The sequence below is a fragment of the Meriones unguiculatus genome, chromosome 4 (assembly GCF_030254825.1).
Source record: "Meriones unguiculatus strain TT.TT164.6M chromosome 4, Bangor_MerUng_6.1, whole genome shotgun sequence".
Lineage (NCBI taxonomy): Eukaryota > Metazoa > Chordata > Mammalia > Rodentia > Muridae > Meriones > Meriones unguiculatus.
In genome coordinates, this window is record NC_083352.1 from 89,314,059 (window position 1) to 89,336,960 (window position 22,902).

General features: G+C 53.3%; 1 protein-coding gene and 1 long non-coding RNA gene across 3 annotated transcripts in view; one reads left to right on the top strand and one right to left on the bottom strand.

The window, feature by feature from the left end:
- The window catches only part of Hvcn1 (hydrogen voltage gated channel 1), a 30,763-nt gene extending 18,835 nt beyond the window's left edge, over window positions 1-11,928 (bottom strand). Inside the window, exons 1-4 of one of the 2 annotated variants that reach the window (XM_021631338.2) lie at window positions 11,820-11,928; window positions 11,502-11,704; window positions 11,005-11,059; window positions 6,623-6,752 (exon numbers count right to left, since the gene is read on the bottom strand). In XM_021631338.2, coding sequence (XP_021487013.1) covers window positions 6,623-6,643 — 21 coding nt within the window. In that variant the 5' untranslated portion in view covers window positions 6,644-6,752; window positions 11,005-11,059; window positions 11,502-11,704; window positions 11,820-11,928. The other variant, XM_060382426.1, reaches the window with a different exon arrangement.
- On the top strand, window positions 10,269-21,949 carry LOC132653698 (uncharacterized). Its single transcript, XR_009591495.1, has 3 exons — window positions 10,269-10,304; window positions 13,668-13,860; window positions 21,766-21,949. It is a non-coding gene; the product is annotated as an uncharacterized LOC132653698 (long non-coding RNA).
- Window positions 21,950-22,902: the final 953 nt, after the last annotated feature.

Genomic DNA, 22,902 nt, shown 5'->3' on the forward strand with positions numbered 1-22,902 from the left:
CAGCTCGGGGATGTGTAGCTCGGGGACTATGTTCTAGAAGACAGGGTCCAGAGAACCCCGGCAGCTGGTGGACAGAGTCCCTGCCCCGAGCATTAACAGGTCGAACTGTGGGGTCACTCTGGAGCAACAAGAAGTGGCTTTCTCTGGAATCCGGGTCTCTGCTGACAGTGTCCCTAAGACATAAAGACGGAATCGCTCTGGATGTAAGTGGCCACTGTCCTAAGGAGTAGAACCAGGTCACATGAAGTCACAGGCAGGAATTACAGTGATACCTCTTCAAGCTAAGAAGAGCTAAAGTCACCCCAAGCCACTCCCTTCTGCTGGGACATCCCCCCCTCCCAACACACCTGTTCTCACATAATTCTGAAAAGTCAGCTGGGCAGAAGGAACATTTTGTGCATTCCACACAAGGGGAAACTGAGGCTGGAGGAAGCAAGGACACTGGCCAATAGTCATATGTCATATCAGTGGTGGGAGATAGGTGTTGGGAAGGGGACACTCTCCACAGATGAACTCTTTAGAGGCGCCACCACAATGCTTCTTTAGGATTTTGTTTTTAAATGTGATCTCATTGTTGCCCAGGCTAGTCCCTAGCTCCTGAGCTCAAGCAATCTTCCTGCCTCAGCCTCCCTGAAAGCTAGGTACATGTCACCAAGCCTAACTTCTTAAAAAAATTAGAAAGGTGGCTCCAGGTGAAGGCTCTTGCTGCTGAGCCTGATGGTCTAGGTGTGATCAGCAGAACCTACATGGTAGGAAGAGAAAACAGGTGCCCTATGACTACCCTCATACACACACACACACACACACACACACACACACAGGCTAAATGAATAAATGAAAACCAATTAGAAAGCCTGACATTGTGGCTGTACCTGTAATTTCAGCACATGGAAGGTGCAGGCAGGAAGACCAAGAATTCAGAGTCATCCTGGCCTACCCAGGGAATTCAAGGCCAGCTATATGAGACCCTATCTCAGAAAAACCAAAAACCTTGCGTCTCTGTAACATGTTGAATGGGGGAGTAAAGGAAAGACTGGCCTTAACCTCATTTCTCTAAATTTCAGACTGTCCTTAGCACGTGACCTGATGAGATTCGTGTGTGCTCACTGGGGTCCTGCTCTGTCAGCCCAGACAGGAAACAGCCCCAGAGTGTCCCCGCAGACTGCACAGAGGTGCCTGTAGTCTCCAGTGGGCCGGGAAAAAAGGAATGAGTGTCTGCTCGGTTCAACCCTAAGAACTGTCAGCAGAGGCAGACACGGGGAGTTTGGGAGCCTGTGCCAGGGAGAGGACGAACCAAATGTAAACGACAGGGGTTGCCGAGTAAGAAAGCAAAGCAACAGCGTGAACAGACACGATCCAAGGGGACCTCCCCGAAAGACAAGGGCACTTTGAGATGCCGTCTGTGTGGGCTAAAGCTGGTAGGAGCGGTTCAATTTGTTCATGTGGAATTGCTACACCAAAAGCCATGAGCCACGAGTTCATTTCCATGGGCTCTAGCTGACCGGGTTTGTTCTGCGGCTCCTTGCCAATGAGGAGCAAATGTGTCAGGAAAGCCCCCACTTTTGGCTATGTAGCCTATGGCAGCCCCAAACTCAAAATCCCCCTGCCTCTGCCTCCTGAGTGATAACAATGGGATGCCTCCATATCTAGTTACAGAAAGCTGACTTCAGGTTATCTGAATGAGAGCATTGTAAGGGGTAAAATCAGGGTTTAAAGATCCAGGCTTCCCTCTTTGGCAGACAGGGAAACTGAGGCCCTGCCATATGGCAGCAAACATGTTAGTGAGTCACTTGTGTCTTGTGTCCTCCAGTCCACACTCAGGAAGGCCAGCTGTCCTCAGGCATGGCCTTTACCCTGAGCCTGCACCCTGGAGCCTGTACGATTTCAACAACTGAATGACCCTTGACCTTTGACCTGCCATCTGTGTCTCCCAACATCCAACTACTGTCCTGGCCCAGATTCTACCTCTCACTTGGAGGGTGACCCTGCTTACAGCTTCCTGCATTCGTGTGTGTGTGTGTGTGTGTGTGTGTGTGTGTGCGCTCCTGTGTGTGCACACACAGGTGTGAATGTAGAGGTCAGGGGTCAACCTGAGGGGTCATTCCTCAGACACTGTTCACCGTCTCCCCCTGTAGGCTTTCTCACTGAATTCAGAGTGCACGGGCTAGACCACCTGGATGGTGAGTTCCGGGATCTGCCGTCGTCCAGCCCTGAGATTACGCCATGCGCCAACTTGAGGATTCTTGGAGGGAACTCGGGTCCTCACGCATGCACAGCAGGTACTCTACCAGCTGGGCCATCTCGCAGCTCCACGATCCATGCCCATGCATTCATTCTTGCATGTGTGTGAGAGCATCTTCACATGTGCATGCGCAGGCCCGAGGCTGAGGTCTGCAATCATCCTTGGTAGCTGTTCTACCTTATTCACTGAGGCAGCCCCTCTCAATCAGACCCAGAGCTCCCAAACTGACTAGTCACACTCATGCACCATCTTGCTCTGGGGAGCCCCGTCTCTGCCTTCTGAGACTGGGATTACAGCCAACAAACCCACCCAGCGTGTGTGTTGCTTCCTGGCGGATTTGAACTCGGGTCTTTACACTTGCACAGCAGCTGCTTTTCCTGCTAAACCATCTCCCCAGCCTGAACCCATGTTCCCACCTATAGCTAGAGGGCTCAACTGGAAATAGAAGCTGTCTCAACCTGGATAGAATAGTAGAATAGACAGTGCTCAGGCAGCTGATAGCTGCTGTCCTCACACAGCCGGCCTGCCTGGCCTTCAGCCTGCTGGCATCTCAGAGCCTGGGCTCCCTGAGGGATGCGGCATGGGGCCCCGCCCTCCTGCAGAAACAGCCCCTTCCTTTACACTGTCATCCTGCTATGCTTTTAGCCGGGGGCTTTGTACGTGTCCTGGGAGGGCCCCCAAGGGACCACCATCCTCATAAAAACTCTAGGGAGAATGGGGCCTGCTGGTGCACACCTGATTCCAGGCACTCAGGAGGCTGAGGCAGGAGGATTGAGAGTTCAGGACAAGGACCAGTCAGTCTTCTAAAACTAAACCCCTCTGGGTGTGGTCTGGCATTCTCTGGCCCTGAACACCCCGTGTCCTGTTACAGCTCATTGCGGGAGGAAACAGCGTGCCGCCTGTGACCCCTGGGAGAGGAGTCTTGCGTGCCGGTGGCTTCCTGCAGTCTCGGCCCAGCGCCTTCCCCTTGGCTGGCTCCATCTGGTACAGGGCTGCTTTTTTTTTTTTTTTGCAGCCTTGCTCACCAGGCACTGAACATGGTATTGGGGACCCTTGCCCTAGACCTTTGCTTAAAATGCCTTTGGTTTCCCACTACTCTGAACGGTAAAGAATGAGCCTTTACCCCTACTCCGCCAAGGCCCACTCCTCTTCCTCCTGCTTGCAGCTCTCATCTTACCTGCCTCTCCCTAGTTGGCCGTGCTGCCTCCATTCAGCCTTTGGACTAGGCAGGTTTGTCTGGCCTCAGGCCTTTGCACAGGGGGCTTCCGTTGGCTTGGAATTTATAACCCCTCTCCCGTTGTCATCTAGCTTCTCTTCCCTCTTTTAGGGTCCTCCCAAGTGTCCCAGCTCAGGGGTGCTGGCTAGCCTGCCCCCTGTTATACACTCGTGCACCTTTTTCGTCACCCTCACTCCTGACTGAATACCCCCAGGGTGCAGGCTACCCGGGCTTCCCCTCACACTGGACCTTCCAAGCCTGGCAGGTCCACAGGCTCCACACTCAACAGTGTGGATGAAACAGTGCAAATGAACACACACATCAAGTGTGGCCCAGCGAGAGCCCACCTGCCCCGCCCCCAACCCCGGGTCTGTGTTCTGAGGAATGCCTATTTATAAAATCAGGGAAGTCTGTAAATAGGTGTAGAAGTTTTTCCTTTGCTAGGGCGGGGAGGAAGTTTGAGGTTTGCAAAAACAACCCTGTACCGGCTGACTAGCCCAGGTGGGGGGACTAGTGACCTGGGTCTGTCCACAGTCACACTCCTCACTCAGCCCACCCTCACCTGGAAGACCAGGGAAGGCGCTTAGAGGCTATAGGGGGCAAGGATTTTCACAAGGATGGAAGGGTGGTGCTCCCTCGCCGGTCCTAGAACATCCTCTACCTCGAGAGCGCCACACTGAGTCTCCACAGCAATGCCACATCCCTGCTGCGTGGGTCCAGGCTGGCCTCATTTACTGATGTCACCAGGAACAGAGAGGCCAAAGGACTCTGTGGAAGTCGCACAGCTAGTGGGAAACACAGCCGGACTGTAATCCAGGTTGCCCGACGGAGGCTCTCTGGCTTCCCGCATGGCCCACTGAGAATGTGGCCCAAGGCTCCTGAAGCCCATGCTGGTGTGGGCCTGAGCAGAGGTTCTCCAGAGAGAGGAACAGCCAGGCCTCACCCCTGGCATAGCCTGACATGTTGCCCTGGGCAGGATCCTTCCCACCGTCCACCTCCCCGTTCCCTGTCTAAAGGCCAAATGGCAGCCCTGTCCAAACAGGTGTGGGGGCGCCCTGCTGCTTTCCTCAAGGACAATGATGATGAGGAAATGGGAGCTGGACACGAAGCCAGGCACATCTTCTGGTGCCAGAAGCTGAGGCTGTTCCACAAAAGCAGAGAAAGGGTGAGTTGGCCATCTAGGAAGCTGTGAGCTGTCACCCAGGGACCAGTGTGGGGGTGATACTTCAGCCACGGAGCCCACTGAGGAAAGCCCTCGGGCCCTCCCTTGCCGCTCCCTCCTGGAGAGAGCCAAGGAACCTTAAGGGGACAGACATGTGAAGACAGAGTGGATGTCTCTCTGAAACCCAGTCTGTGTCTCCAACTACCTGAGAGAAACTTCAACCCAAATGACAGAGGAAAGGTGACCCACAGAGACAATGTGTGTGGTCCTGAAGACAAGTGAACTGTGCTCACTGAGGCTGGGGTATGTGGGAGGGACCTCACTTTTTTAACCTTCAGCCATCCTAGCCCAGGAAGCGCATCTCCCTCAAGAAGCTGGAATCTGTGCCTTGGGGCTGTGTCTATCCTTCTCCCATCTGTCTGTCTGTCTGTCTGTCTAAATAATAAACTACCACCTTTGTTTCAGTCTGGCTCGTCCTGAAACTCTCCTCTACCTTGTGGTCACGGACCTGACTTTACCTGAGTGGGGCTGCCTGACGGGTGGAGCTCTCAGGCTTCCTGTCCCCGGCACCACCAACAGTGCCATGGGGAGGGCGAGCTGCTAGGAAATATTCTAGGAAATATTCCTACAGTGCTGGGGATGGGACGCAGGGCCTCGCGCACGCTAGAGAAACCTTCACAACGGAGCAACACCACACCCAGCATCACCGGGCACAAACCCAGAGCTCCTGAGCACAACGTAGGTCCGGTGGCTCCGGAGGAAGTGCGCCAATGGGCTGCCCCACCCCTGGCTCCGCACACCTGATTTCCAAGCCCTGCAGATGGGCCAGGCACGTGCACTCATCTGAACTGTGGAATAAGACTAGTGGATGGACCACAGCCCCTGCTTGTCCCATCGTGGCGGTGGCCTTTCATACATGTGGCAGCTCTCCCCAGGTACCCTTCCACAGGCCACTACTTGGTGTAATCCTCACTGCATCTCTGTGAGCTGACACTATTGCTCCCACTTCCCAGAATGGGAAACTGAGGGGCAGGGAAAGGAAGAAGGAGAAAGGGACTCTAAGGAAGTCGGTGTCCAGACAGGTGGCCCAGCCTATCTCCAGAGAACTGGTAACTGCCAATTGGTCTGTGCACGTGTGTGTGTGTGTGTGTGTGTGTGTAATTTAAAAACAAAAATCTAGGAGTTCTGGACAAGTCCAAGGCCATAAAAATAAACTATTCAAGCAAGTATTCCAAAGCATGGCACACAGGCCCCACTCAGCCACGGAAGGTATATGCTCTCTGACCAAGAAAGGGCCAGTCTGCCCCAAGGGATCCTGGCCAGCTTGTCAACAGTGGAGATGGCTCTTTGTGGTGGCAGCATGCCCCACCTGGCTCCAGTTCCCCAAGGTGTGTCCCGGCTGGGTTCTGCATTCCAATGTCCACTTCCTCTGCTGCTCCCACACGCTAACACCAGCTCCTGAGGAGCCTTCAGCATCTTACCATTTATCCCTGCAACCGTCCTCCTTTGTTCCAATCCCCAGACCCACCTGCACTCCCATCCTAGCCTTAGCTGCGGCTGCCTCCTCTGGGGACACGTCTGCCCACCCCACTGCTCACGGTACAATAAGCACAAGCAACGTCAGCACGCAACCTGGGTCAGCATTCCCAGCCCTCCAACCCTGTCACTCGCCTCTCATTGCTTCTTGTCCCCGTCTCAGCTGATTTCACATCTGGCATCATCCTACCAGTTTTCCCGGGGATCCCAGCAACCTTCCCTTGCCCACCGGCTCCTCTCCGTAAGTCCCCACAGCACCAACGCTGAGCCCATGCCTTCATACAGTTGGATATCGAGGAATCTTCGCTTGCTTTGTTTCGTTGAGCTCAGACTTACTGCATAGCCGGGGCTGAATCTCTTGACCTTGACCCTCCTGCTCCACCTACCAAATGGCTCCCCTGCCACGCCTACAAGAAACACCCATGAGATTTTCCCCTCACAGCATCGACCTCCAGACACCATATACCTTTTGGTCATGGGAAGTCATTTTCCTGTTGTCTCAGGATCCAACAATGAGAGACGTGGCAGACCGGTCACCCTGCTGTCACCCAGTGTGTGCTTTGCAATCTGTCCTCACGGGTCCGTCTGAACAGCACCTGAAAATAAAGGTCACCAAATGTTGGAAGGGAGCAATATGGGGATACAGTCAAACCATTAGAAATACTAATAAACACGTGCCTGAGTGATGGATCCGCTTTCGAGCATGTAGAAGAAGCACTCACCATAGCCAAGGAACAGAAATAAATAGCATCCACCAACAGAGGAACGAGAGTGACACAATGGAATACTATGCAGCCTTTAAAAAGGAACGGTTTTTAAAGCTGTTAAAAAGGAACTGTTAAAAAGCTGCTGTGGAGTGTACGAAAACACCACAGTAAGGGCTGACAGCAACGATGTCCAGCAGGCTGCATGCTGATAGGCCTGTTACCCGGCACTCAGGCTAAGGCAGGAGGATTAGGAGTTCAAAGCTAGCCCAGACTGCATAGTGAGGCCCTGTCTCAAAATTAAAATAATAATTAAAAAATGGGATGACCAGATGGCTTAGTGGGTAAAAGTGCTAGCCACTAAGCCTGACAGCCTGAGTTTAATCCCTGGGACCAACATGGTAGAAGGAGGGAACTGACTCCCACAGGTTGCCCTCTGGACTCCACACATGTGACATGGTGCGCACGCGCACGCACACACACACACACACACACACAGCCAGGCATGATGGCACATGCCTTTAATCCCAGCACTGGAGGAGGCAGAGGCAGGCGATCCCTGTAAGTCTGAGGCCACCCTGGTTTACAAAGTAAGTCCAGGGCAGCCAAGGCTACACAGAGAAACCCTGTCTCAACCCCCACTCCCAAAACACGCACACATACAATTTTTTTAAAGAAATTCTGAGACAAGCTTGTAACATGTAGCCCTGTCTGGCCTGGAGCTTGCTATAGAGAGCAGGCTGGCCTTGAACTTACAGAGATCCTTTTGCCTCTGCCTCCCTACTGCAGAATTAAAGGTGTACACTTCCCCAAAAAGTAATTTCTTTAACATTTATTTTTCAAGTATGTGTGTGTGAGAGTGTCTGTGTGAGTGAGTGAGTGTGTGTGTAGGGCTGAACATGTGAATGCCCTCACAGGCCAGACAGAAGATTCCCTGGCACTGGAGTGCCATGTGGGTGTGAGCCATCTAGTGTGGGTGCTGGGGACGGAGCTGGTCTTCCTGAGGAGAAGTGTGTTCTCTCTCCTGCTAAGCCACCCTTCCAGGCGCCCTCCCAACACCCCAACCCTTTTAAAGGAAAACTTTGGACATGGGTGGCTCTTTCCGTTCTCTTTGGTTCTGGAGTGACTGGGTGCGATTTTTCAAAGTTAGTTTTAACATAGGTGATGGGGGCATATAGAAAAACTTTAAACAATACAGAAACATGTCTGCCGGTGACTCAGTCTCCATCTGCCCTGGGCCTCCTTCCCAGAAGCGTTCTGCCCGGCACCTCTGCATCCCTCTGCGGTCTTCTCTCTTCACACCCAAGGCCTGTGCGCATTCCCCTTCACTTTTTTCTGCCACGAATGTGAGTGACATGCTCCTCTCTCAGAACCACACTCATTTCCTTTTAGGGAAGGGTACAAGAGCCATCTCCCGGAGCACCCAGGCCTTTCCCCCTTGAGCCCAGAAATCTGTCACTTCTTGTATGCACAGTGATTAAAGTCAAGGTCGTGTGACTGGAGGCTGCCGGGGGTTGGGGAGGGGACACCCCGGAATCAAGAGGGGCTGTCTAACAAGCCTGGGTGCGAGAGGGAAGGTGCTGCCAGCAGAGAGAAGCCTGAACATGCCTGTGGCTGCCACAGCGGAGGAAGGCTGTACATGCTATGTGCACCCCTAAAAACTGGCAAGGGCCCTCAGACCCACCCGGAGCCCGAGGGAGGAAGGCAGCCTTGGCAGCCTCTCCATCTGCCCCAGGGAAACTGCTTTTAGGCTCGTGCCCCCCAGGGCTGTGAGAGAACAGATGGGCCACTTTTTAAACCATCAAAGGCTGCAAACGGAGGACACGGAGGACACGCATCGCACCCTCGGGAACCACAGTGTGGCTGCACTCTCCAGGCCGAGGTGCTCACTGTAACGTGAGCACTCCCCTGTGGGGTGCAGTGAGGCTCCTGGTAGGCACAGAGGGGGTTTCCCACTCCCTCCGATCTCAGAACCCCACTGAGGCATTCTACACACCTCGTGTGTGTGTGTGTGTGTGTGTGTGTGTGTGTGTGTGTGTGCACGCGCTCACTCGCACACATTCCTTCACGTGAGCTGGGGCTCAAACTCATCCTCCTGCTTGCAAAAGCATGTTACCAACTGAACTGTCTTCTCAGCACCCCGCCCTGAATAAAACTAGTTATTTTCCTAGTTACAGAAAGAAAAATGGCACCAGTCTGGGGAAAATATTCAAAGACTCAACCCCTTCTGCCGCCTGGGTGGCCATGAAGAAACCTCGCCATGACTGGAGAGACAGACATCCAGTAACAGGGAATCCCAGATGGCTAGCTACATCCTAGACCTGATTGCTCCATTCCAGAAGGGATCCCAAAAAAAAACAAAAACCCTAGCACGTGCCTGGGCGGCAGTGCCTGCGGCACAGTGGATGCCAAGGCAGCCAACCTCCAAACACCCAAACACCCAAATAGGAGAAGCTGAAGGCCAGGCAGGGCGTGGGGGGGCGCTGAGGTCTGTGCGCGTGCAGAGGTGGAAAAAGCAGGTTTTTGAGCAACAGGAACTGATAAGTGTGCTCACTTAGCAAGCAGCGGAGCTGGAGCCCTCTATGCCATTCCTCAGTGCCAGGCAGCATGCTGGGTTTCGGGAAGCAAAAAGGGAAGGGGCCTGGAGATGACCCACGTGACGAGGGCAGCAACACAGGGCTGGGAACACACTCTGCCACCTGCCTGGTGGGTGAATGAAGAGTAAAGGGAGATGGGAAGGAAGCATGGCTCGTCAGGGTGGCGTGGCCAGACTCCTGAGGAAGTTCGAGGGAGCTTCCTGCACATCAAGAAAATTGTGGAGACAAGTGTTCCAGGAAGAGGAAGGTCCTCTGAAAGCAAGAACTTCAGAGGACAGAGTGGGGAGTGGGCAGAGGAGAGCAGGGCAGGAGATATGAATTAAGAATAATTGTCAGGGCAAGCGTGGTGGCGCACGCCTGTAATCCTAGCACTCAGGAGGCAGAGGCAGGCGGATCTCTGAGTTTGAGGCCAGCCTGGTCTACAATGTGAGACCAGGACAGCCAAGGCTACACAGACAAACCCTGTCTCGAAATACCAAAATAATAATAACAACAACAATAATAATAACAACGACAGTAGTCATAGTCAGGACTGGGGGTCAGGAGATATCCACCAGGGCTCCCAGCTTGTGGGGAACACTGCAGAGTTGAAGGACAAGAGCATAGCAGGGACACGATGGGGAGAGCCAGAGAGGATGGAGGTCTGGACTTGGGCATCGGTGTGATAACAGACTTGGGATCTGTGTAGGCCAGAACTGTGGCTGCCCTAGATGGAATGGGAGTTAGAAAGAAGGATGAAGACTCTACTGGGAAAGGAAGTCTGGGGACGCCAACAGCCTGGGCTTCCTCCTTCTTGTTAAACCATGGCCAGGGAGGGCTGTGGGTTGGCCAGCCGCTCTGCAGTTGGGTAAGTCTTAGCCCCGAGTTTTTCAAAACCCTATCTTGACCAGCTCTTCTGCCAGGGGAGCCTGGGAGGCAGAAGTTGCTGTCCCTAACCTTGGCCTTACTCAAGAAACCTCAAGCTGCTGGTGAGCAGTCAGGAAACACTGCTAACCTCAGAAAGTCCCCACCAACCTGACGTGAAATGACCGGGATACAGAAATACTTTCCAGGGGGCAAGCTTAGAGGAACACAGCTGTCAAGTGACTCTGTGCTTGATCTGGGCGGGGGGGGGGGGTTGCTAAGTCTCCCCCAATTATCTCAGCAGTCCCGGGAGGTAGGCGCCATTCAGAATGCCGTGGGGCAGAGGAGGACACGGAGACATGGAGGCAGAGTCCCATAGCTAAGGCGTGTAGAGAGCCCACACCCAGTGGCAATAGGTGCAGGGCGACTTCTAAAGGGGAGAAGTGCACGCTGCCCTCGGTCTTCCCTGGCCCGGCCACGGTTCTTGTTCCTTGGCACCCCTGAACCAAACAGAAGGGTGCTCAAACTGTTCCCAGAAGGCTTTGCTAAACTTGGCTTCTTGCTAGGGTGCACGGGTGGGCTGGCTCCTTGGGGCCTCCTCCTGGGGTGCCTGTGCTACCTGTACCCCCTTCCCTCCTGCTGTCTCCCTGGGGTGGCTGTGGGGCTCCGGGACTGGGAAACAGGACTTAGGGCTTCACACCCACCTGCTGGGAGTTCCGGCTGTGCCTCCTTTGCTGTGCAGCGGCTGGCTCTCTCCACCTGGAAGAGGGGGACACTGTTACTTCTCCCCGGTGATGGTGATGGGTGTGGCGGAGCCAGGGCGGTGGGGCCAGGTAACACCCACCAGGAGAGGAGACGCTTGTCAATACCCCTTCCTCCCCCACCCCCCGCCCCTGGAGGATGGCGGGTGGGTAGTCACAGTCTAAAAACCAGCCTGGGACTCAGTCACCCTCCGGTGGCCTAATCCCCCGCCCCCCTCTCTGAAAGTCGGTATGGATAAAGATCCCGCCTAGGAGCAGCGATCCCTAGGAGCAGCGGAGAATCATGAGGATAGAGGGTGGTTGGGGCTTCCTTCCTCCCTCCGGGGCCCAGCGGCAGCCCGGCGCTTGGGGCAGGGAACAGATCGCAGCTGCCCTCAGCTTGAGATGCCACTAAGGCTGGACCGAAGAGGGGCGCGCTGGCCTCCCCGAACCCTCGTTACCTGGATGAAGCCCAGCTTGGTTCTCATCCTAGGGCAGAGGCTCAGGCACACCCCTGTTCTGCAGAGCCCAAGGGGGCGGTCCCATGTCCTTGGGGGTGTGGCGTGGCGGGAGTTTCCACAGCTTCACTGCTGCAGACTCTGAGGCCTAAGGGGGCAACCAGTGTGCTCCCACACAGCTGAGAGGCCCCAACTCCGAAGTGGCTCTAAAATGACAAAGACCAGGGTCTGCACAGGGCTGAGACTTCCTCAAGGCTCCTTGCCTTGTTCTAGGTGCTGGAGTCCTTCCCTGACCTCCCCTCCCCCCTACTTCCCAAGTACCTCTTTCTTCCTCCGGTCACCAGAGACTAGAGACGGTGTGCGCATATCTCTGTGTGTGTGAGATCCTCAGGGAAGGAGCGGGCTTCCTAGCATGCCTATTCGGACCCACCACAGCTCAAAAGCCCTGGTCAGGGGAACGAGAGGCATGCTCCAGACCTTCATGGCTGCTGTTTGGGAGACCCTAGACGCCCTGTTCCTTACAGTTCCAGTGACTTCAGCTTCAAAAAACTACTTTGGCCTAAGTAAGCGGGTCATCTAGAACACTTGTTGTAACCATCTGCAGGGGTGGTCTAGCCTTGCCTCCAGACCCTCTGTGTCTTAAGCACAGCCTCCTTTGTGCTGACGACATCTCCACAGGTTCTGGGATGGCACGTGAGGTGACTGCATAGGAACGTTATCTAGCCCCAATCCACTGGCCTCGACCGACTCCCTCTCCTCCAGGCTGATGGCTAGCTAGGTTTTGTGGTCACCTGGCTCCTCACTCATGCTTTAACAGCCCCACTTCAGTTCCCAAGGTATGGTCTGCTCCATTTTGAACTTCAGCCTTCTTGTGCTTCATTAAAAACTCACCTATCAGGGCTGGAGAGATGGTTCGGTGATTAAGAGCACTTGCTGCTCTTTCGGAATATTCAAGTTCGGTTCCCAGCATCCGTGCTCAGGAGGCAGAGGCAGGGGGATTGCTGTGAGTTTGAGGCCAGCCTGCTCTACAAAGAGAGTCCAGGAGAGCCAAGGCTACACAGAGAAACCCCTGTCTTGAAAAACAACAACAAATGTAGCTATGAGCTGGGCATTGTGGCACAGGCCTAGAATCATAGCCCTCAGGGAGGCAGAGGCAGGTGGATCTCTGTGAGTCCAGGACAGCCAAGGCTACACAGAGAAACCCTGTCTTGGGGGGAAAAAGTAGCTATGAGTTGGTTTTTCATTCTGTTGTTTGATTTTTTTTGGGGGGTGGGTGGGTGGGTTGTTGTTTGGTTTTTGGTGACAGGATCTCTCTATGTAGCTCTGGCTGTTCCGGATCTTACTATGTTAACTAGGCTGGCCTTAAAGTCACACAGATCTGCCTACCTCTGCCTGCTGAGTGCTGGGGCTTTTCCTGCTTATAGTTAATGTTTGCAAAGAACAATAATTCAAGACTGCATTTCAAGGTAACCTTGTGCATTGAGAGGAGACCATTGCTCTGAAAGAAGCCAGTTCGCAGAAAGCTTGGGAAGTGTATGACAGGACACTGCTGATTTGTTCTCTACTAAGTTCTCAAGGGAGTCCCTGTCCTGTCGTTCTCCCCCATGCACCCATCCCCACCCCCTGTCTTGTAGCTCTCTATAAGAGGAAGGAGGTCCTGCCCCCTTCCTCCTGACACTAGCAGAACATGTCAAGGAAGACCTAAGCCCAGTGCCCGGAGGCTGTTTCTACCTCAGCCTCCCTCCTCCTCCTCCATGGAGGAGAGAAGGCAGCCTCCAGGGCTCAGGCATCTCTAGGGTTTCTCGTGGCCACAGTCCACCACTTCCCTTGCCCAGAGCACTCAGGAGCAGGTGAGAAGATGAAAAAGAAGTGGATGAGGTTTCAGCCAGAGATGGGTTTGGCTTTCCCAGAGTTCCATCTGTTGCCTGGGCCCACCCTCATGTGAGTCACTGCCAACTGTAACAGCCCCATGACCGTGTCGGCATGAGGCTTGGGGACCCCTGTGTGATGGCGTGGTGTGGCTTGGGCTTAGAATGGGGCGTGATGGTAGAGTACTTGCCTAGCACTCGAGGCCCTGTGTCCCATCCCTAGCATCACCAAAGTATGTGGGATGATGACAGATTAACTCGGACCCTGCTCCCTGATGCTGACTTCTGCTTGGTTGCTCAGAATGGCGTGAAAGAACAGGAAGATAGCAGTTGGCATCAAAGAGGCCTGGGGCTCCATCCTGCCTCAATCCTGTCCTGTGCCGGCTGGGTGATCTTATATTCATTCAACAAATAGTCGCTGGGTGTCAACATGCCTGCATCAAGCCTGCTTTGTGCAAGAGACATAAAAAGACCAAAGGACAAAAGCCTAAAAGGTAGGATGTGGGGAGCTCATGGCAAAGCATAGCAGAGGTGGGGATGAGGGTGAGGACCACTGAGGCACAGAGGTCAGGAGATGGTTCTCAGGGAGGTGACATTTATATGTTACCAGAAAATGAGGCAGAGCCCACCAGGAGCTGAGGACCTTTGCAGCAGAGAAAGTAGCACTCTCAGGGCCTGTGGTGGCTAAAGGCTATGCTAAAACCAAAGGAGACCAGGGTCACCAGTGCACCAAAAAGCCACGGGCCTTTGACACAGGGAGGGACATAGTTTGATTGTGATGTGCGTGCTAAAACATACAGAACACGGGCCAGGTGTAATGGGACGTGCTTATGATCCGAGCAGTGAGGACACTGGGGTAGGGGATGGTAAGTTCATGGCTGGCCTAGAACACACAGTGAGTTCCAGGCCAGCAAGGACTACAAGCTGAGACCCTGCTCAGAGAGACAGATAGACAGACAGAGCACTTGGGAGGCAAGCAGAGCTCTGTGTGAGTTTCAGGCCAGCCTGGTCTACATAGTGAGACCATTTCTCAAAAACAAAAATAAAAACAAAAACCGTAGTGAGAGAAGGGAGGCACGAGTGTTGACATTTCAGCCACAGTAAAATGTAGAGTCGAGGCAGACGAGGTGGCTCAGGGGGTAGAGGTGCTTGCTGCCAAGCCTGACAGCCTGAGCTCCAGCCCTGGAATGCACATGGTGGATGGAGACATCCGAGTCCCACAGGTTGTCCTCTGACTTCCACCAGCATGCTGAGGCACACCGTGTATATACATACGTACATGTATGTATGTATGTATGTATGTATGTATCACACACACACACAAGTAAACACAAGCACAAATTTTAAATTTTAAACAGAAAAACCACCCCTGGCTCTGAATGCTGAGGGCGCAGATAACTGGAAGGGAAAAATCCAGTGTGCAGGTAATTCAGCGATGATCGTGGGGAGAGCAGTTGGGTGACGACTGGAGGCTGGCTATGGAGGGTACTGTGCTCAGCTGTGTCGCCCGTAACTGGGAAGCTGGGGTGGGGGTGTCTGTGATCTATGTAATCACATGATCTGAACAGTCAATGGCAGGTGTTAGGCCCACAGTAGGTTTGGTGTGTGCGTGTATCAAGCGTAGGGCAGAAGTCAACCTTGGGTGTTCTTTAGGACTCATCCACATTGTTTTTTAAGGATCTCTCTTGGGCCCGGAGCTCACCAGTTAAGCTGGCTATTGAGGCCCAGGGACATTCATGTCTCTGCCTCCCCAGCGCTGAGATCAAAAACATGTGCTACCTTGCCTAGATTATTTTATACGGCTGCTGGGGACTGAACTCAGGTCCTCAGGTGTTCATGGCATGCATTTTGCCAACTGAACTACACTCTGGCTTCTTCTTTTTTTTTTTTTTTTTTGCTGTTGTTGAGACATAATCTCATATAGCCAAGGCTGGCCTCAAACTTACTAACTAGGTGCTGGTAAGATGGTTTAGCAGTTAACACTGCTTTTCCAGAGGACCCAGGTTCAATTCCCAGCACCCACATGGCAGCTCACAACTGTCTGTAACTCCAAGATCTGACACCCTCACACAGACATACATGAAGGCAAACACAAACGCACCTAAAATAAAAACAAATAAATTAAAAAGAAACTTACTAAGTATATGAGGATGCCCTTGAACTCTTGATCCTCCTGCCTCTACCTCCCAAGAGCTGCCACATCCCACTTGGGCAGTTGGTCTGAGTCTGGAGCTGGGCTGAGGTATGTGAGCATCCTCTGTGCACAGTTGGTCTTGCTGACATGGGCTGGGCCAGCAGCACATTCCAAAGACTGAGCTGGTAGAGAAGGTGAAGGACAGGCTGGGGACAGAGAGAAGCCAGAGGTAGAAGGAAAAGCCCAGGATGCACAGGGCTCCGGAAGCTAGGAGGAGGACCTCTAGTGGGAGGGGAGCCATGTGCCAGGGCCTCCCTGGGGTCTTCCTGGAAAGGCATCACACCGGGCAGAGGACACAGGCTGGCAGCTGGCAGCACTGCCTTGTTCCACCTGCTGGTCACTGGTGGAAATGACCCTCCTCAGTATGGCGTGAGCCAGGCCAACTCTGGGTAAGTCCCACCTTCCTTCCAACTAGGAGAGGAACCGCCATCTATGAAGGGCATGCCACCACCCCACTTCCTGGTCACTCTGTTTCAGGATAGAGTAGGCTACCCTATGCTCTGCCTCTGTGGGTGTCCTGTTTCTGTCTGGGGCCAGGAACTGAGAAGGGCTCACTCATTTCTCTGCAAGGATCTTCCCCCCCTATCCTCCACCCCCGGGCCACACTTGAACCTGTGGTTTTGCTGTCTCTTTGGTGGAATCCTCTCATCCATGCAGGGCCTTATTTAGTGACACTGCTCAAGCTCTATTATATAGTAAGTTTGGGGCCAGCCCGGACTACAGCAACAGCAACAAACTGGCCTGGCTGTCCTCCTCTCCTGCTGAGGTGAACACGGGACGGATGATGCCGCTGTGTGGTCGAGGACTCTGCAGTTAGTTTCCTTAGGGGCCATCTCCGGGGCAGGGCCAGCCTCCAAGCCTCCTCCTCCCTCAGGAGCGCCAGGTCTTCTGGAATCCTGTCTCTTCAGCCGAGTGGCCTGGAATTGCGTGGAGGAACTGGTGCCTGGGCGTAGGGAGCAGAGGCTCCCCCCTCCCGTTTCCGTGCCTCCCTTCGTCAGGCCTCTTCTCCACACAGTGCCGAGGTGCATTTATTAATTCAGCAGCGTTTCACCATAGGCATCCATGTCCTCACTGGCAGGCTACAAATGGAGCACTTTTTCCGGAGTCACAGTGTTTAAGAACTCTCACTGGACCACCTTGGGTCCTCACTTTGCTGGGCCCATCCTGGCAGCCAACTACTCCGAGGCACCTCCCCATAGGGAGCTGGCCCCTCCCCCTTACGTAGCCCAGGCTCATCCCCACCCACTCACCACCTGACTGAATCTCTGAGTGGGTGATGGCATGAGCCCTGCCTTCCCCGGCCTGGCCCAGCTGTGTGGATGGTTCAGAGGAAGGCCAAGGTCTAATTAGGTGTCTGCCTGTGGCAAACTCAGTGGAGTGTCCATCCCCGGGACATCTGCTGAGTGCCTGCTCTGTGCTATGCCAGCAGATCTTTTTTATTTTTCTGTCATAGTCCAAGTTCTCTTTTCTTCCTCTAGCAGAGTGGGGGCCAAAGCGTCTCTCAGGCCTGGGGACATGAGTTATGATGATACAGGCACCAGTTCTAGGCACTGTGCAGTGTGGGGCCCAGAAGCCAGCTACAGGCCCTAGGTCGTGTCCCTCAAAACATAGGTCTGGCTGTCCCAGTCTCCTCTTGGCCTCTGGCCAGTGATGTCATTTCTGAACTATACGGTGAGAGCTGTATGGCCTACGTATGCCAGCTACAGGCTGCCATTACCCCATGGTGTTCAGGGTCGGGGAGGGGAGGGCATGCAGCCTCTACCAGTTAATTCTGGCTGCAAAAAGGGGTCTGAAATGACAACCTTGTCTTGTGACCTGTGCTGCCAGCTGGAGCAGGCTTTCCTGGAGACAACTGAGGGGTGCCTGAGGGACCAACACTTGGCCTCTGTCTAGCAGGTTTTTTTTTTAATTTTTTTTAATTTTATGTGCATTAGTATGAAGGTGTCAGATCCCTTGGAACTGGAGTTAGACAGTTGTGAGCTGCTATGTGCATGCTGGGAGTTGAACCCGGGTCCTTTGGAAGCACAGACAATGCTCTGAGCCATCTCTCTAGCCCCTGTACAGAAGTTCTTAACCATTCTGTGAGAGGCTGTAGGATACAAAGAAGTTAGTTTGGGCTGGAAACTCAAAAGCAGAAAGCTCAATTTCAGCTGACCTGTACCGAGGGAATGTGCTGTTTGCTTATGGCCCTGTGGTGGGCCTGGCACTCTTCAGGTGTGGTCTCAGGGCTCTGCCATTTCTGTTCTCTGGGACCCATAATCCTCTTCGAGTTGATTTGTCCTTGTCAATCGCTGGACACCTCCCAACAAAGCACACCTGCTAGAGGGAGGCCTGTGCTTCCACTCCTTGCCTACCTGGGGTGGTTGGGATCCCCTCTGGGCTGCCTTTCCGCCCTGAACACTCTGGCAGGGCAGTGCCACTGGTCTATGGCTTGGGCTTGATTGTAAGCAAACACGTGACAACAGGCCGTGGGGCTGAGCCTGGCCTCCGGCCGCATTCACAGGAAACCAGCACCACAACCTGCCGCCTGAGCATCTGAATCCAAGACTTCCGGCTACAGACTGCCGAGGCAGTCCCCCGGGTAAGAGACACGTGGGAGTCTAGCTCCCCCACTGGCTGGCCGAGGAAGGCCGTTCTCACAAGCTGAGTTACCAGGGCCTCTTCTGAAGGATGCTCCTACCCAGGTACCTCCTGGGAGGGAGGCACTTTTCCAAACATCTCCAGTTTCAGTCTCCGCGAAAAGCCAGTTTTAGTGGCACACACCTTTAGTCCCAGCACTTGGGAGGCAGAGGCAGGCAGATCTCAGTGAGTTCAAGGCCACCCTGGTCTACAAAGTAAGTTCCAGGATAGCCAAGGCTACACATAGAAACCCTGTCTGAAAAAAAAAATAAAAATAAAAAAAGCTCTTGAGTGTGCAAGGCTCTGCTTTGCAGCCCGGATGGCCACAGAGGCCACATTTCTGTCACTGCAGTAGGATCTGGGGATGAACTCTGAAATCACAGGGCCCCTCTGAGAAAGATCCTGACACATCTGGACACGTCTGTATCAGCACAGACAGAACAATCCAGAGGAACATGGAAAATGCAGGGCTGGGCCGAAAGCCTTGGCCATGTAGCCTACCCTTCAGGCTGTAAGACAGAGCTGCCAGGAGCCACCTTCCCTGAGCATAGTCCCTAACAAGTGACCCGGGGGACAAGGAGTGCTGGAGATGCTTCAGTAGACAGAAGGGCAGGTGACTCTGTCAGACTAAGACATGTGGCCCCTCCGACAGCAGAGGCTCCTCTGTGACAGCAACCCAAAGCCACTGGGCCAGTGGCAAGGCAAGGCCCATGCTGCGCTCACTGTGCCACCCACGTGAAAGCCCAGATGTAAAGCTAACCCATGTCCACCAATGAGAACTGGCTGACCAAAATGCCACATCACGGCTCTGGGTGACCACCGGGATGGACAAGAGTTGCCACAGCATGGCCCTCCTGACTCTAAGGCGTGACTCAGTGAGGCACTGTGCTTGTTCAGCCTTCCTAGAGCTCTATTCTGCCCCCAGCGCTGTCTGCCCCCACGATAGAACAACCAAACAAAGGAAGCTGAGAACTTCGTGTCCAGGACAGACATGAGACCCGGGGGTGGGGGCGGGGGAGCCTGGCTGTAAGTTCCTGTTTCCTGGGCTTGTGGTCACTTGCTTTGTTGATTTGTTTTCAAGACAGGGTCTCCTATAGCCAGCCCAAGCTAGTTCTGCTTCCTCAGTGCTAACATAGTTAGCAAAAAGGCATCCCTGATCTCGGGTTTAGTCACTGGCCCTTGGTGACTTTAAAAAGCTGTGCACAATCCGGCCTGGTGGCGCATGCCTTCAGTCCCAGCACTCAGGAGGCAGAGGTAGGTGGATCTCTGTGAATTCGAGGCCAACCTGGTCTACAAAGTGAGTCCAGAACAGCCAGGGCTATTACACTGAGAAACCCTGTCTCTGTGTGAAAAACAACAACACAAAACAAACAAAAACAAAAGTTGTTCACAGGGTAGGTGAGGTGGCTCAGCAGATTACCTCTATCTGCTGGCCAGATCTGGAGCGCTGGGTTCAATCCCTGGCACCCACATAAAGGTTGAAGGGGACTGACCCCTCAAAGCTGTGTCCTTTCTAAGGAGGCTGGAGAGATGGCTCAGAAGTTAAGAGCACTGGCCGCTCCTCCAGAGGATGTGGATGCAGTTCCCAGCACACACTGGGAGGGCCACAACCAACCATCTGCAGCCCCAGCTCTAGCCCCAGCTCTGACGCCCTCTTTTGGTGTCTGTGTATACTGCATACACAGGCACACATATAGCCATGCCCGTGAGCACGCACCCAAGTTTAAAGAGTCACTCACTTTGGGAGCCAAGCAGCTAAGCCATGGATGGTCTCTGACCTGTGGTCATGATAAATGAATGCCGAGGCTACTTCTCAGGGACGTGAAGACCAACCACTTCTGTCAGAACATGTCTTACTTAGGATGCTGTTGCTGGGATGAAACATGACCCAAGCAATTTGGGGAGGAAAGGGTTTGCTTGGCTTACACTCCCACATCCCTGTTCATCATCAAAGGAAGTCAGGACAGGCGCCTGGAGGTGGAAGCTGATGAAGCGGCCATGGAGGGTGCTGCTTACTGGCTTGCTCAGCCTGCTTTCTTATAGCACCCGGGACCATCAGCCCTCGGGTATCCTCACTCGAGGTGGACTGGGCCCTCCCCCATCAACCACTGATTAAGAAAATGTCCTACAGGCCTGCCTAAAATGTCCTAAGTAGGCATTTTCTCAACTGAAGCTTCCTCCTGGCCAATGACTCTAGCTTGTGTCAAGGTGACATAAACTAGCCAGCACAGATTCACAGTCACTTGGACCTGGGCAGGTCTCTGACATGTGAACCTTTGCCCTCAGGAAGCAAATAAAATCCCACTTTCTGATCATGACATTTCCTGAGCGTTCCTCCTTGGAATTGCTGGGAACACCTGATATTGCCCCGCCAGCCATGTCTGAATCACCTACCTCTCATCTCCTGGCCACTATAATCCCTCTCCTCTTCGGGGAGATTTGGGGATTTGCCTCTCCCATCTCCTGGCCATTCGGAACAGGGTGTGGTGATGCAAGCATCTAATCCCAACACTCTGGAAGTAGAGGCAGGCGAATTGCTTTGAGTTTGAGGCCAGCCTGGACTACCTAGTGAGGCTTGGTTGAAAAGAGAAAACGGTCCTTTTGGTTATTGGCATTTGGCTTCAATGCACACACATGTGCATGTGTGCTCGAGCACACACACATAGACACGCACATATATGCACTCTCACACACACCAGTGTGCAGGCAGGAGAGACATTAGCTGGACTCCTCTGAATGCCCTGCTTTGTCCATTGTTAATTGAGGAACATTGTTAATCTTGAGGTTTTCTTATTACACTAATTTGAGGCTGGAGAGATGGCTCAGTAGGTAAGAGCGCCAGATGCTCTTCCGGAGGACCCAGGTTCAATCCTCGGCACCCACATGGCAGCTCTCAACCACCTGTAACTCCAGTTCTCAAGGACCTGATGCCTTCTTCTGGCATCCTTGAACGTCGGGAACACGCGGTGCACAGACACACACCCAGGCAAAATACCCGACATAAAAAATAGAAATAGTGAGTAAATCTTAAAAAGAAAAGGTGGAAAGAAGAAAGAAAGTTTAAAGGTGTAACTCTTCATTTTCCTCAACAATCCAAGACCTTACCCACCGAGCAGCACTTGAACTGAGCTCGGCACAGCCCACTTCCCAGCTAGGACGTTTACTCCCACATCCCTTATAGCCAGCAACTGACAGGCCCATCTACAGAGGATGCTCAAACAAGATAGCTCAAACAAGATGGGCCACAACTGGACATGGACAAGAAAATCAGCCCCAGGGAAAAGCTGAGGAAATGGTGTTCTTGGGATCTGCAGCGCCATGGACCACTTCCTGACAAAGCAATTAGGACCAGAGCAGCCACCACCTGGCCGGCCCTGCCTGCCGTCTGAAACTCCACCACCCGTCTGTACCCCTGACCCTAGGCAGCGTCCCCTCCACTCACTCCTCACTCACCCCTCCGTATGGTGAGAACCTGGATTTGGGCATGCTAACAAGTCCTACTAAGGAATACCGTGAAGTTCTTAGGATAAAGTAGCGATGTATGCAGACAGCGGGAACTGACATGGAGATCCAATATTCCTTTTAGGGTAATAGACTTGAGTCAAGAATATAAACGGGCCAGCAAGATGGCTCAGTGGGTGAAGGCGCTTGCTGTCAAGACGAATGACCTGAGTTCAGTCCCTGGGACCCACATGGAGGAAGGAAAAAACTGATTCCTCTGAGCTCTACCGACCTCTACAGTGTGTTGTGGCCCATGGCCCCTCCCACAAATAAAGACATGTAATAAAAATATTTTTTAAAGTGTAAGGGTGCAAGAATTAGTATGTAAGGGGGGAAAAAAAGATCAATGTCTCTCCTTATAGACACACCAAAACTGGCAAGTTGGCTCTGGGGAAGAGAGACTCAGGCTTGCAAGGTCTTTTATGGTTGTGCCCCACTAATGCCTTTGGAAAAAAAAATTAATCACACGTTAGAAACACTATCTACTGCAGGAAAATAATTAAAAAGCCAGAACCATTTCCTGCTGCCTAGGTGCAGACCCCGGGGGATGGTGGGACCTGAGCTGTTGCTCTGGGTACCCTGTCACGGCTGGCAGGTCCCCGGGCTGGGTTTCAGGCCATGGCCCCTGTGGCTCCCCTGGCCACTTCAGGCTGTGCATCCCAGAGGCAGGAAGCTGGGTGGGGTGTATTGATTGGAATCCACGGGAAACCCCACCGGCTCGGTCTGCACTGTGCCTAATCCCAACAGAGAACTGCCCCTGCACTTTGGGTTTCCTATTCTCCTCCAGAGTCCACACTCCTCCATTTTCAATGAAGACGCGGAACATTCTTTAATAAGCTCTGTGGAAAGGTAGAGCCAGGGCTGGTTGAATGAGGCAATATGGCAAAATGGGAGGCAGACATGAAGGACAGGAAATGTGCTGAAACACCTCGTCCCAGTCGGACACCCCCAGGGAACTCTGGGAAGGCTCAGGCGTGTCCCAATGCACAGTCTATTCCTGGGCAAGACAGAGAAACCAGGAGGGCTTCTCTGAGGGTGAGAGGTCCAGTGAATGAAAGATTTAGTTCAGCATCGTGGAGTCTTTAAGATATTGTTAGGGGGCTGGAGAGATGGCTCAAGGTTAAGAGCACCGTCTGCTCTTCCAGAGGTCCTGAGTTCAATTCCCAGCAACCACATGGGGACACACAACCATCCATACTGGGGTCTGATGCCCTCTTCTGGC